Source organism: Cygnus atratus, chromosome Z (genome assembly GCF_013377495.2).
Source record: "Cygnus atratus isolate AKBS03 ecotype Queensland, Australia chromosome Z, CAtr_DNAZoo_HiC_assembly, whole genome shotgun sequence".
In the NCBI taxonomy this organism is placed as follows: domain Eukaryota; kingdom Metazoa; phylum Chordata; class Aves; order Anseriformes; family Anatidae; genus Cygnus; species Cygnus atratus.
In genome coordinates this window covers 61,929,835-61,942,749 of record NC_066396.1, presented here as the reverse complement: position 1 = coordinate 61,942,749, position 12,915 = coordinate 61,929,835, and the positions used below count along the sequence as shown (strand labels likewise).

Below are 12,915 nucleotides of genomic sequence, written 5' to 3'. Positions count from 1 at the left end.
CAGTGGGTAAGGAATTGGCTGGATGGTTGCACTCAAAGAGTTGCAATCAATGGCTCAATGTCCAGGTGGAGATCAGTAACAAGCTGTGCTCCTCAGGAATCAGTATTGGGACTGGCACTGTTTAACATCTTTGTCAGTGACATGGACAGTGGGATTGAGTGCAAGTTTGCTGATAATACCAAGTTGTGTGGTACGGTCAACATGCTGGAGGTGATGTCATTCAGAGGGACCTGGACAAGCTGAGAGGTGGGCCCATGCAAACCTCACGAGGTTCAACAAGGCCAAGTGCAAGGTCCTGCACCTGGGCCAGGGCAATCCCAACCAAGTAACAAGAGAAAAGAAGTTGTGGATGCCCTATCCCAGGACCCCATCCCAGGAGGTGTTCATGACAGGGGAGTTGGAACTAGATGATCTTCCACCCCAAGCTGTTTAATGATACTGTAGTTCTGTGATTCTACAGGTAAAGGCTGGGGGACAAACGGATTGAGAGCAGCCCTCAAGTAAAGAAGTTGGGGGTACTGGTCGATGAAAAACTGAACATGAGCTGGCAATGTGAATTTGCAGCCTGGAAAGCCAACAGTAACCTAGGCTGCATGAAAAGTGTGACCAACAGGTCAAAGGTGATTCTCCCCCTTTGCTCTGCTCTTGTGACACCCCACCTAGAGCACTGCGTTCGGCTCTGGGGCCCCCAGCATAAGAAGGGAAGGGACCTTTTAGAGTGAGTCCAGAGGAGAAGTCCAGAGGAGAGTCAAGAAGATGATTAGAGGACTGGTGTACCTCTTTTATGAAGACAGGATGAGAGAGTTGGGGTTGTTCAGCCTGGAGAAGAGAAAGCTCCAGGGAGACCTTACAGAGGCCTTGCAGTGCCTAAAGGGGGCCTACAGGAAAGCTGGGGAGGGACTCTTTGTCAGGGGGTGTAGTGGTAGGACAAGGGGGAATGGTTTTAAACTAAAAGAGGGGAGATTTAGATTAGATGTTAGAAATTCTTCACTCTGAGGGTGGTGAGGCACTGGCACAGGTTGCCCACAGAAAAGCTGTGGATGCCCCATCCCTGAAAGTGTTCAAGGCCAGGCTGGATGGGGCTTTGAACAACCTGATCTAGTGGGTGGCATCACCGTGCAGGGCAGGGGGATTGGAACTGGGTGATCTTTAAGGTCCCTTCCAACCTGAAACATCCTATGATTCTTTCAGACGGTAAGTTTTGTATGACACACTGAACTACCGTTGCTACTTATGAAAAGGCCTGGAAATTACAGGAGTGTATATGTCTCAGAATCTTGTTTTGAAATTCATTTATCTTTTCTCCTTTTGTAGCGTCTCCTCATTAAACTGTCACCCATACAAAAACAAGAAAAAGCATACAAAATCAAGTTACTTGTATGATTACTAAAAATACTTGAAGAGAGTACTTACCATCAAATGTTATAGACAGGATATATCTGCAGTGGTTTATCACATTTTAAATGGGTACCAAACATACTGTAGATCTGAATATTCTCATATAGAGAACGATATGAATTTGACTACATTCAGACTACCAAAAAAATCTATTAAACACTGTAACTACTCTTTTATGAATCCTTCATAAACTACATTTATGTAGTTGCAAAATTTATCAGTATGGTTACATATTTTTTATTTTCATCACGTTTTTCAAAATGAAGATTTTCAGATAAAATCTGAATAGTACAAGTATACAGGCAAGCTACTTTTTTTTCAAAAAGTGTATTAGTTTCTTATAAATGCTTTCTGCAAGTGTTCTTCCTTCCAGCATTTTAATATTGCTCATTAACATTTAAAGAAATGCATAAATCTTATCAGATTACAGATGAGATAAATATAGAAATCACAGAATATTTTTAAAAATGAAACGTGCGTAGTATTCATAAAAAAAGATGGACTGATAAAGCTGAAGACTGAACTCAAACACTAAGCCAGAGGACAGAAAGCAGCAAAGAAAATTGCCCAGTACTACTTCCTATCCCTTAACTTCTGCATCTGTCTCTAATCTCAGGTTGTGGTTTTCTCAAGCAACAGCCATATGAATCTTTGTGTTATAAAATACAAGAAACCATTATGGATAATTACTCTAAGTTTTTAAGGAACAATAACAGCATACAATAAAGTTTTCCCCTGACTGCTTTGTTAATGCATCCCATTCACAACCTGTGATGAAGTTCCACATGAAAGAACTTCAAGTAGAAGAAATTAAAACCACATATTTTGAAGGACTTGATGACTTAGTTCCTTCATTAAAACATTTCAAACTATTTTTGATTACTTCAATACTCCATACCCAAAGCAAGGATGAACCTCGGCTGGAATTCCCTAAGACAGACAGAATGAAATGTGAATAGACTGTGCTCTAGAAAAGCCTGTGACAGAAAGTCATTCTGTTGGCCTCCCACCTATCCTCTAACACATACCCTGCCTGCCTGATCTCTGTGCATGCCCACATTCTTCATGGCTTCCCTTCTTTCCACCCTGGTGAAAATGCACTGCTGGGTGACCAATTTGTGAAATCAATTTTGCAAAAAGTATAATTAATGCAATTCTCATAAAAAGTATTTTTATTTCTAAATGTGTTTTCTAACAGTACTAATCAGATTATCATCATCTACTGCTGGTTAAAACCATACAAAGACTGCAAATATGACAGGACCGACTAATTCTCCCTCTGGGTGTCAAGGAATTGGTAGTAGAAATCGGAGGGATTACTTTCAGCTAAGTGAACATGCAATTAGGTTTCTCTTGCAAAATGTAGGGTATTGAGCTTGTGAGTGAGATACTGTGTCATTCAATCTGTTTTGACATGCCTAACATGCTAGAAGCAAGAAAAGAACTTAGGAACCATCAGTGCTCCATAAACAACATAACACATATCCTGGGGGTGTCCCCCTTAATTTAATAGGGTCATTTTTCTTCTGTGCAATGCTCTATTTGGGCTTACTACTTTGGTATTACTGCTCCAGTAGAATTCAGATTTTACCAATATCTTTAAGGTCTGTCAGTCCAAAGCCTGAAGGGAGTTGGTACAATCATGGTAGGTTGCTCTTCAATTTCCTTGAAAATAAGCAGCAAGTCATTGTAGATGTGTATGATAAGCTGCTCCCCACACTTACATTACTATCAGATAATAAAAACACCAGCCAGAATAAAGCTGCTTTTGCAGCTTTTTGGAACTTCCTAGGTTAGAGGAGTGTTTAAGGTGGAAGAACTGTTACTGATCATGGAAAAAAAAATTGACGGAAAATCCCAGCACGGTTATTCCATCTTTGTACAGCCCAAAATTGTTTATATCAGCACTTTCACAGTAACAGAGAATATTCTGTCCTCTGTCATACACCATCAACTTCAGTGAGAATGCAGCAAAGGCAAATGTAAGCTTTTGGAACAAGACAGTGTTTTTAATGACTTAACAGAAAATTTCCAATGTGAACAGCTTTTCTAATGAGGAAGTATTTAGAAAAACTTTTGTGATGTGTTTCTTTCTGAAGTTCTGAGCAATAAATGAAGCAATGAATGCAGGATTGCAGAAAAGCAGTTCCCTCTTTAGGAAATCTTCTCTGGATAATCATGTCACTATTAAAAGTTTAAAAGAGCAAAGGGTAACAAAATATTATGCTATTCTACTTGCACTACGTAACTACACATAATACTTTCACTTCCACTGGCAGGCAATAAAACAACAAAATCTTGAAAACCAAACACTAACTTGAAGATGTTGTAAAGATATATGTAAGTCATACAGTCAGCCATGAGGAGGTAAGAGATACAGGGAGACAGAAGCCATGAGACAAGAGAAAATGCTTAATATCAACATTAAAAGAAAAAAAGACTGGAATAAACAAGGAATATATGTATTTTCATACAAAATTCAACACAGGACTACCTGCTCTAGTGATAAGTCACAGAACTTACAAGAGTGAGAATATTTAAGTTGTAAAAGGCAAATCAAATAAAAAAGTAACCTGCAGTTTATAAAACGTAACCTGCAGTATACTCTGGAAAGTTTTGTTGAGACAGTTTCTTACCAAATACACCTGAAAACAATGAGAGCGAAAGCAGAAGATATTTATTAAGTCGTGTATTCTGAACTGGTAAACTAAAAAATAAATATATTACCTACTTTTTTCTTTTTGACTTTAAAACTAGAAGAGAACTCAGCAAATGAGAAACACAGAAACAATTTAATCTTACCAACTGGTTAATTTTCTCCCTCTCAGATGATCATTTTTGGCCAAGCTAAATAAAATTTTAATACAAAAATTTTAGCAATTTTTTATTGTTTCTTACTTGTTTATATTCATAAACATCTAGTGATTTTCTTTTTAATTAATAAACATCCCATGATTTTGCCAAGTTCACACTCGGTTACTACTTAAGTTAGTCCTTGCCCAAACACTGCTGCCCCCACAAGCAATATGTATTTTTCCAGTGTATTAAAATACTGAGTGGAAATGTTGTGTTGCAGGTTTCCAAAAAATCTTAGTTTTCTTTTTAAATTGTCTTAGTATTTTAAGGTTTGTCAAGTTCCATGAGTTCTTCAAAGGCCTGTTTAAATGCAAAAGAAGTTCTACTAGCAAATAATCTATGCTGAAACATATGTTTAGAAACACAGAAACTTAGTAAGTATACCAAACAAATTCTGACACAAAGCATAGAAAAACTAGTTAATTTCATTTCAGAATTTGTAGTGATTCTCAATGTATGGTCTTGTATCCTTTACCCCAAATTCTGATTCTTCTGGCTACCTAGGGCCCATGCCAATGCCCTAAGCATTCCTACATGTCCCTTGAAACAGCCAAAAGAATAGGACAGTTTTGGTTATCCATCATTTCATTAATAACGAAGCCAGATGTTATCTGGTCATGTCACAGATCATCATCTCAGCAGCACTAATCTTCACCCCCTTAGCTATGAGGGTAACACTGTCTGAGGTCATATGAAATTAAAATAACCCTCTCCATTTTTTCCAGCATTATTTAAAAAATAGACCAGTTCACTGCCTCAGCTCTCTTTATTGATGAGCAAAACGTCCAAATTATCACCTCAGAATTCACAACAGTGGGAAAGGATCACAGATCATAAACCAGATGCACTAACCAAACTAAAGAAATCCAGTTACTCTAAATTAACCATTCTCGTTCTGAGTGACATGAAGTTCACTTGAATTATAATGGAAAGCCTCAGCTACACTTAATGATTTCAGTACCACATGGTAAAAACCAACATTGGTAAGAATAAAAGCAGGTACAGTATTTTGTTAGGATTGACATCGAAGACTACTGTTAGGTTCTTATTCTGGGTAAGAGTAAGGTGTCCTGTCCCTGTCAAATACTACACATGGAGGGCTCTTTTATCAATAGTCTATGCACTAGAATGGAAGATCATTTCAACAGAAAAATGGAAGAGGGAACAGCCACAAGTTCAAATGGCAGACACCTTCGATCCTTTAAGGGTGGGAAGAGATTCCGAAATATTCCTATCCAGCTCTTCAAAAATCTATATTTTTGAGAGGAAAGGAGGTTCGGATTGGAAATCAGGAGAAATTTATTCTCAGAAAGAGCAGTTAGGCACTGGAACAGGTTGTCCAGGGAGGTGGTGGAGTGACCATCTCTGGGGGTATTCAAAGGAAAGGTTGGATATGGTGCTTAGGGACATGGTTTAGTGGGTGATATTGTTGGTGGGGGGGATGGTTGAACCAGATGATCTCAGAGGTCTTTTTCAACCTTACTGATTCCATGATCAGTGATCCTAAGTAAATGAAAAAAATGAAAAAAGACAGGGGCCGCTAGAGAGGCTCAGTATGGATCCATGGGAAGTTTTTTTCATTTTACTGATAGGACCAACAGAGAGAGCCTTCAAAATAGTACCTTATAGGGAAAGTATACTTCTTTCAGCTCTTGATTGCAAAAGTTTTACTCAACACCAGGAAAGGCCGCTAAGAGTTGTTAGGATGCTGCCCCACAAACCACTTATTACCCACCAAAGTTTTGTATTATGGTTCCAAATGGTGTTCTTTGGCTTGTTAAAATTACTAGGCATAAATATAGTGTTGCTGTTTACTTTGTTTTGCAGCACCACAGCCTGACATCCTATCCATTAAGTCTCTTTCAATGACCAAATCTTTAGAAAACCCTGTCTTATAATCACATACTACAACTCTGCATTATGCTCAGGACCTTCTTCAAATTAAGTGGGTAACACGGCCTTCCAAGAAAAGAGACTCCATGGTTTTGCTAATATGCAAAACATCACACAGGAATTACATCCTGAAGATTAAGTATTTTCGTTTCGCTGATAATTTTTAAGTTATAAGAATCAGTAGGCAAATATCTACTAATAGTAAATAACTGATCAACCGTAAATAACTAATCAGCAGTTCAGTAGCTGGTAGCTATAACCATTTACAAAAAAATAGAAAGAGATTACACCATCACCTTGTTACAGTTTCAACACTTATCAGTAATGTTTAGGAGATACAGAGGTGTTTGGGATGCCCTGCTCTCTCTCTCTCAAAATATTTAAAGTGCTGATAATCTGCTGATCAAAACACAATAACCTCCAACCAACAAACAGTAACAATGAAATGCAAATATGAAGAAGCAGTAGAAAGTGTACTAGGTGTTTTAAGATATTTTTTGTTGTGTGTATTTGAATATAATGCAGAGTCCTGGCATCCTTACCTTTTAAGGTAAATATACCTTAACAGTAAAAATCATACTCATGACAGCTAAATATTAAGTGTGCCAGTAAACTTTCAAAGTAAAATCAGAAGTTGTCAATGTACACTGGATAAATAAATGAAGAAATTTACCTCTCTTTTTCCAGCTCTTCTAAATAACCAGTGCTTTCCCTGCTTCCATTCATAAATCCTCTTCTTGGAAATGATCCCATGGGAACAGGACTGCACTCTCCTGAACGGCTTGACACAGACCCTTCCCGGCTCCCATATGAACGCGTGGACACCTTTGGCCTTAACTTTACTCCAGGGAAGCTGGTACTTTCCAAGTTCAATTCTGGAAAATAAAGAGCAAACAGTTTCAGAGGTGAAGTTCATCAGCACATTAAGAAGATTATTCTATCTTGATCTCGTGTTTCATGAACAAATGTGTTTTTTGATGGAAATAGATTAAACATTTTGCATTGGCATTCACAAAAGAACATAATGTGAACCTGTGAACCAACCCCGATCTTGATGGTACACTTAGAGAATACTTGTCCTCTGAGCAGATGGCAAAACTACTGCAGTCCTGCTCATCAGAACAGTGTCCCCACACTAGTTTGCCTGCCTCCTTCCCAGAAGACTTAAGAAATGGGCCAAGTTTTGCATAAATGCCGTTGGAATTGCTCATGGCACACTTACAGCCTCTTCCTTGACTATCTTGTACATGCTTCACTGTCATGTAGCTGATGACAAGTCATCATGTAGATGATAAGTCACCACCAGGCCCTTAAATGTAGACACCCTCTACAATATTTCTGGTTCAGTAGTAAAGATAATGGATATATATTGAAAATTACTGATTTGTACTTGCTCTGCAAGAGTTATATGGGATGGTGCACATTCCACCACATGGTCTAGGGAAGGAGTTATCAGTTTTCAGCATGGCAGATACAATTCCAGTAATGTGACATAGAGGGTAGGGCATGCAAGCAAATTTGGAAAAATCATGGAACTAATCCATCATTAATTTTAAAAATTACATCTACTTTTTCTGAAATACTGTATAAAGTGGAAGTTGCATCAAATGCAATTCATATGAAGTCCTACAGTAACAGTAGCAAAAGCACAAAAGCAACTTAGAAACATGCTCCTTTTTGAAAAGGTGTCTTTAAAATGCTTAGCCAAAACAAAAACTGTGCACTGAGAGTATGCCTAACGGCTAAAGTCAGCGGCAGAAAGAAGGTGCATTTGAGTTTGAAAATTTTACCCCACAGAAAAAGCAATTAAGAAGCAAATGACCCTATTTAAAACATAATTGTAGATTTACCTTTAAGTCGTTCTAGTAAGTCAATTTGTCCAGAAGATGCCATTGCCTCATCTTCAATACTTCCTTGTAGCTGTTTCAGCACCTCCTGTAAGAAATTAAACTTCATTAAGAAATCCTTACAATAATAAACCACAAGGTGAATACATATCATCTGTCCTCAAGTTCACACTTATGTAACACCTACTGAGACACTGATGTAAACTTTATTTCATGTGACCAGTGATCAATTGTCACAACTTTTATTGCTGTCAAATAAATTCTATAGCATTTCCCCAAACACTGTCACAATGTAAAGTATATCCTGAATAACAGACTCTCTGGTAAATGCAAGCTATTATCTTATTTAGAAGTCCTTCTCAAAGTGAATATACATTTTATCTCTAATTTAGAGACGCAGAAGTGGAAGCACAAAGAAATTAGTCAAATTTCTTCAACTGTGTACCTAAAATTAGTCTTGTAAAAATAAAATTTGGTACACGACTAAAAGTTACTACAGTATTTTGAATATCACATTAAACCTTAAAGGTATCAGTAGAAGTTAGCAACACTGTAAACCAGCAAGGAGAGTCATAATTATTCTTACTAATACTGCTACTACCACCACCAACTCTGTCACCATCACACCTATGAGAAAAAGACAGGATTCTTTCATGGCGTCATCATATTAGGCTTACTCTTTAGGATTCCTTCATGCAGCTGAAGTTTCAAAGCCAGTAACATACCTGCACACTACTGAAATGAAATGAACTATACGGCAGAAGAAACAATTTTAACGCACAAAAAGCTTCGTAATAAATGATTACTTTACTAAAGAAAGGGTCCTGTAAGCCCCCAAGTCCCTAATGCTCAGTGGCCTAAATTCAGGTAGAAAATTAAATGCAAGTTACTGAATGCCTTTTCGATATCATAATGATGGATACATCAATAGCAAAAATTAATTGAAAAGACTGGGCATAAATCAAAAAGCCCTTACTAGAATTTAAAATATGATTTTTCATACTATGGCACAGAAAATATTTTAAGAAGCACCAAAGGTCAGGAAACAAAAACTCTGAATAATGAAAGGTACTCCATACTTTTCACACACAGAGTCTACAACTAAAATTGTACTCCTCCTGTTCAAATGCAAAAACTAATCAATTTTAGATGACTTTAAAAATCTCTGTATCCCTGTTTTGCTCTTTTCTGAATTCAGTATGCCTTATCACCTACATTAATGATCCCTGTAGCTTCTACAAAAGGTTCCTTTTAAGTCCATTTTACTCTGTATGAAAGAAACAAAAGGCATCTACAAGAAGACAAGATATTATTTACTTTAAAGAGATACGCTACTGAGGTTTTCTGTACTCAAACTGTTCTTCCTCATACAAAAAATAAAGTGAAAGGATTTTGAGTATTTTACTCATTTTACTATGTGTGGTCCTGAGAATATAATCTCCAAGCACTGCACCGAGAACAAATGGTAGCAGCACACTCACTCTGCAATCACCCAGTATTTAACTACATGCGAGTACTGTAAGCAGAGTAATTCTGCTTGATTCTAGATGGATGAACTACGTCTACTCTGTTTTTCGAAAATAATTCTGGTAGTGAGTTGAGGCCAAGTTTCCCACTTTACATATTGCCTGACTTGCAAAGTCAAGGCATGTGCCCACACCAATGCACTTGTTTGGATCATTGTGAAGCCTGACTCCCAGCCGCCCCACTGGCTGCACTTTGATTCACAAAGTAGAATGATCTCAAGAGTGTAAACTGAATTTCTTTCACACCAAACTAAGCCAGCAGTTACTCTCAATACTGCTAACAGGCATTCAGCCCATGGGACCAGGTTGTAACTAGTCCAAAAACAAAATCCCATGACATATATATACGTATCAGGGGGACATAAATATACTATGCGCACTAGGTCCTCCATGTAATTCACCTACAGATCCACGCTTACCGTGCTCCCTGTTAATGCAGGCATAGCCTTCAGGATCATGTCTGGTGTGATAAAATCACCACTCTTGGAAAGAAATCTCCACTGTGTTTGTGCTTTTAAGTGTGTTCAAGGGCGTCCTCATTAGCCATGTGACACAGCCATTTCTATACATAACATCTGCCCTGTCAGCAAAGTCAGACAAATGAGTAATCTGGTGTTTTTCAAAGAAGGACTCCTACATTATCTGACACAAAGGCAGATAACATTTGCAGACAGCAGTCTTAGCTTAAAAGCCTAAAAGGGCAATGTGGGTATGTGGAGTGGTCTTGGGAGTTTTTCAGGCTTCTGAAAGACCTGTCAACTCAGATAAATTTAGAAAAAACTGATGAACCCTCTTCCTCTGCGAGCAGCACCTTGGTGTAGGAAAACAAGTAAACAAACAAAAAAACACAACACAAACCTCCAACCCTTCCTCCCACTCTCTTAGAAGCCTCTTTCTCACCTCTCTGCATACTGGTATTATAGTCCTGCAATTTCAGAGATGGCTCAGGATACTTTCCTACACAATGAGTCTTCTTGCTTCAAGAGTCAGCGTGAACAGCTAAGTGGAAACATTATCACCTTTTCCTATGCCACCAAATTACATGCCTGCATGGTGTCTGGGTAGCCAAGGACTGCTCTCTCTCCTTGAACATCCAGTATTGACAACAGTTCAAATCAGCAAAATGAATCACCCTTCCCAATTTTCTCTGCTGCAATTCATTAGTTTAGGTTGCACCTCTAAGTTTTACTTTTTTTTAACCCCATTTTTCTTCCCTCAACAGCACATGCATTTTTTCTATTTAGCAGGTAAAGCATTTCACCATCTGTTTTCTTTACCACCTTTGCTAAGTAACAGTGCCATTACAAGACTATTGTGTCTATTTCAAGCTCAGTCACAGCACACTTTACAATCTAAACTGACAAGACAGAGAAATGTTATAGAGGGACATGCAGACCCCCAGTACCAGTGAAAAATGAAGGAGTGTACTAAAATGACACATTGGGGAATTTGAGCTTTTATTTGAATAAAGAAAGGGAGAAGTTGTCCACAATAACTGATTTGGAGGAAACATGGCAATTTAACTATGATAATGCACATTTTTATTTATACTTACTCTAACTCCGGGATTCAACGCATTCCTTTCACCTGCAGTTCTATTTTTTTCTAAGATTAATACAGCGTTTTGAAATAGTGCCTTTCTATGAACAATAATCTTGCATGTCTTCTGATACCATGCCTGTTAAATAGTACAAAATTGTCTCTCTATTTAAACTTGGACAACTTTAACTAAATTAGTATTTCTATTTAATTATGCAAGCTTGAATACATACACTAGTATGAGTTTATACCATTATTCTAAGCAAATTCTTTACTTGATTGTGACTTCCTAACAAAATAGTTACACAAATCTAAGTATATCTATAAAATCTATAAAAAAGGCTGCAGAAGTTTTTTTTTTTTCCTCTTTTTAATTAATTGAAAATTAAATTGTTATAATGGTCTCTTAAATATAACCTAGTCAGACAGGAGAAGTACATGAATGCTTTTGGAAATAAATGGCAATGTCCCTATGACTCATCATCATTTAAAAAGGTTTCTGCCTTCACAGTCTCTGGACTGTGAAGGAAACAAACAATGTCTTTGTGTGTGTGTTCTGTCAATATAGTCCCAAGCTTACAACTAATTCATGGCTAATTAAATAAAAAAGATCAGACCCATCAGCAAGTAACTGGAAAACAACCGAGGAGTACCTTAACAGTAAATGCACCCAACTAAGTAGTGAACTTGTAAATAAAATTGCTTAAGGGTTGTAAATTTACTCAAACTGCTAATAATATAGGAACCACAGAGATGCAATGCTAATAATGCCAAATTTCAAATCCCAGTGAGTTAAGATTTAAAAGTATATTTAATTTTGGAAGATTGGAAGCGTATTAAATATCTGTATCTGAAAATATTTAAAAAGATGGTAGCTGTGCAAACACATTCTGGTTTACGTATATACTTCTTTGGCAGAAGACAGAACATTTACAAGAGTCTGGTCATATCAGATAGACTTAGTCTTCTGTAAACAATACTTGATTTTTCTCCTCGCTTTTAAATAGAGTAAGCTTTACTATCTTTATGCACTTTTCTAAAGGTTTTATATATTCACAGAGTGCCCAAATGTATGAAAATCGTAACGAAAATTAAATACATGAAAACACTGGCAGCAGTACTCCAGAGACACAGATCAGTTTCAGTTTGACAGTTAGCAAACAAGATGTTTTAAAATTTATTGGATCTTCTAAAGGTAAGCATGAGCCTGCACTGAAAAAGATCTCTACCAAAAGCTATTCTGTCAATGACTTTCTATTAAGACACTCTTTTCAGCCAGTAACTATACATGGTCCTGAATGAAGACGTTCCTGTCATCTATACACTAGATTTCACTGTGTGTATTTTTCAGTGTTTGTAGATGAAACCTTAATCATCTTTCAGTTTATATTTCAGGTTATGTTTACCTTGATTAGCACTATATTTCTAACACTTGAGTACAAAACCAGGCCTAATTGCACAAATACAGGCAGTGTTTATAATTTCAGACAGTAATTGAACATCTGCCTTAGTACCATGCAGGATGGGAATGACATCGTGAATGACTCAAAAATATTTTGCATTGTTTTTAAGTGAGAATATTTCTGTCAGCAACTGTGCTTATGTTTTTAAATGCAATACGCTGAAAACTTACAATACAGCTCAACTCTAATTTTAAAGTGATTTTTAAAGTTCAACCCAGTGTTGCACATTGTTTCAACTATAGGTTTAAAAGGGCAGAAAAAGAGATAACATACTAAAAGCACATCCATCACTCAAATTCAACAAAAGCATTAGGTGCCAAAACAGCTGGGGAAAAATCAGAATGCTGCTTCCTATTCGTTTATGGAGAGCAGAACCTGAAGTTCAAGGTCTAG

The 12,915-nt window shown here is 37.2% G+C and overlaps 1 protein-coding gene across 5 annotated transcripts in view; it reads right to left on the bottom strand.

The window, feature by feature from the left end:
* The window catches only part of APC (APC regulator of WNT signaling pathway), an 89,625-nt gene that overhangs the window by 34,854 nt on the left and 41,856 nt on the right, over positions 1-12,915 (bottom strand). For all 5 annotated transcript variants that reach the window (XM_035562623.2, XM_035562620.2, XM_035562621.2 and 2 more), the window contains exons 3-4: positions 7,998-8,082; positions 6,821-7,022 (exon numbers count right to left, since the gene is read on the bottom strand). In XM_035562623.2, coding sequence (XP_035418516.1) covers positions 6,821-7,022; positions 7,998-8,082 — 287 coding nt within the window. The remainder of the gene's footprint in view (positions 1-6,820; positions 7,023-7,997; positions 8,083-12,915) is intronic.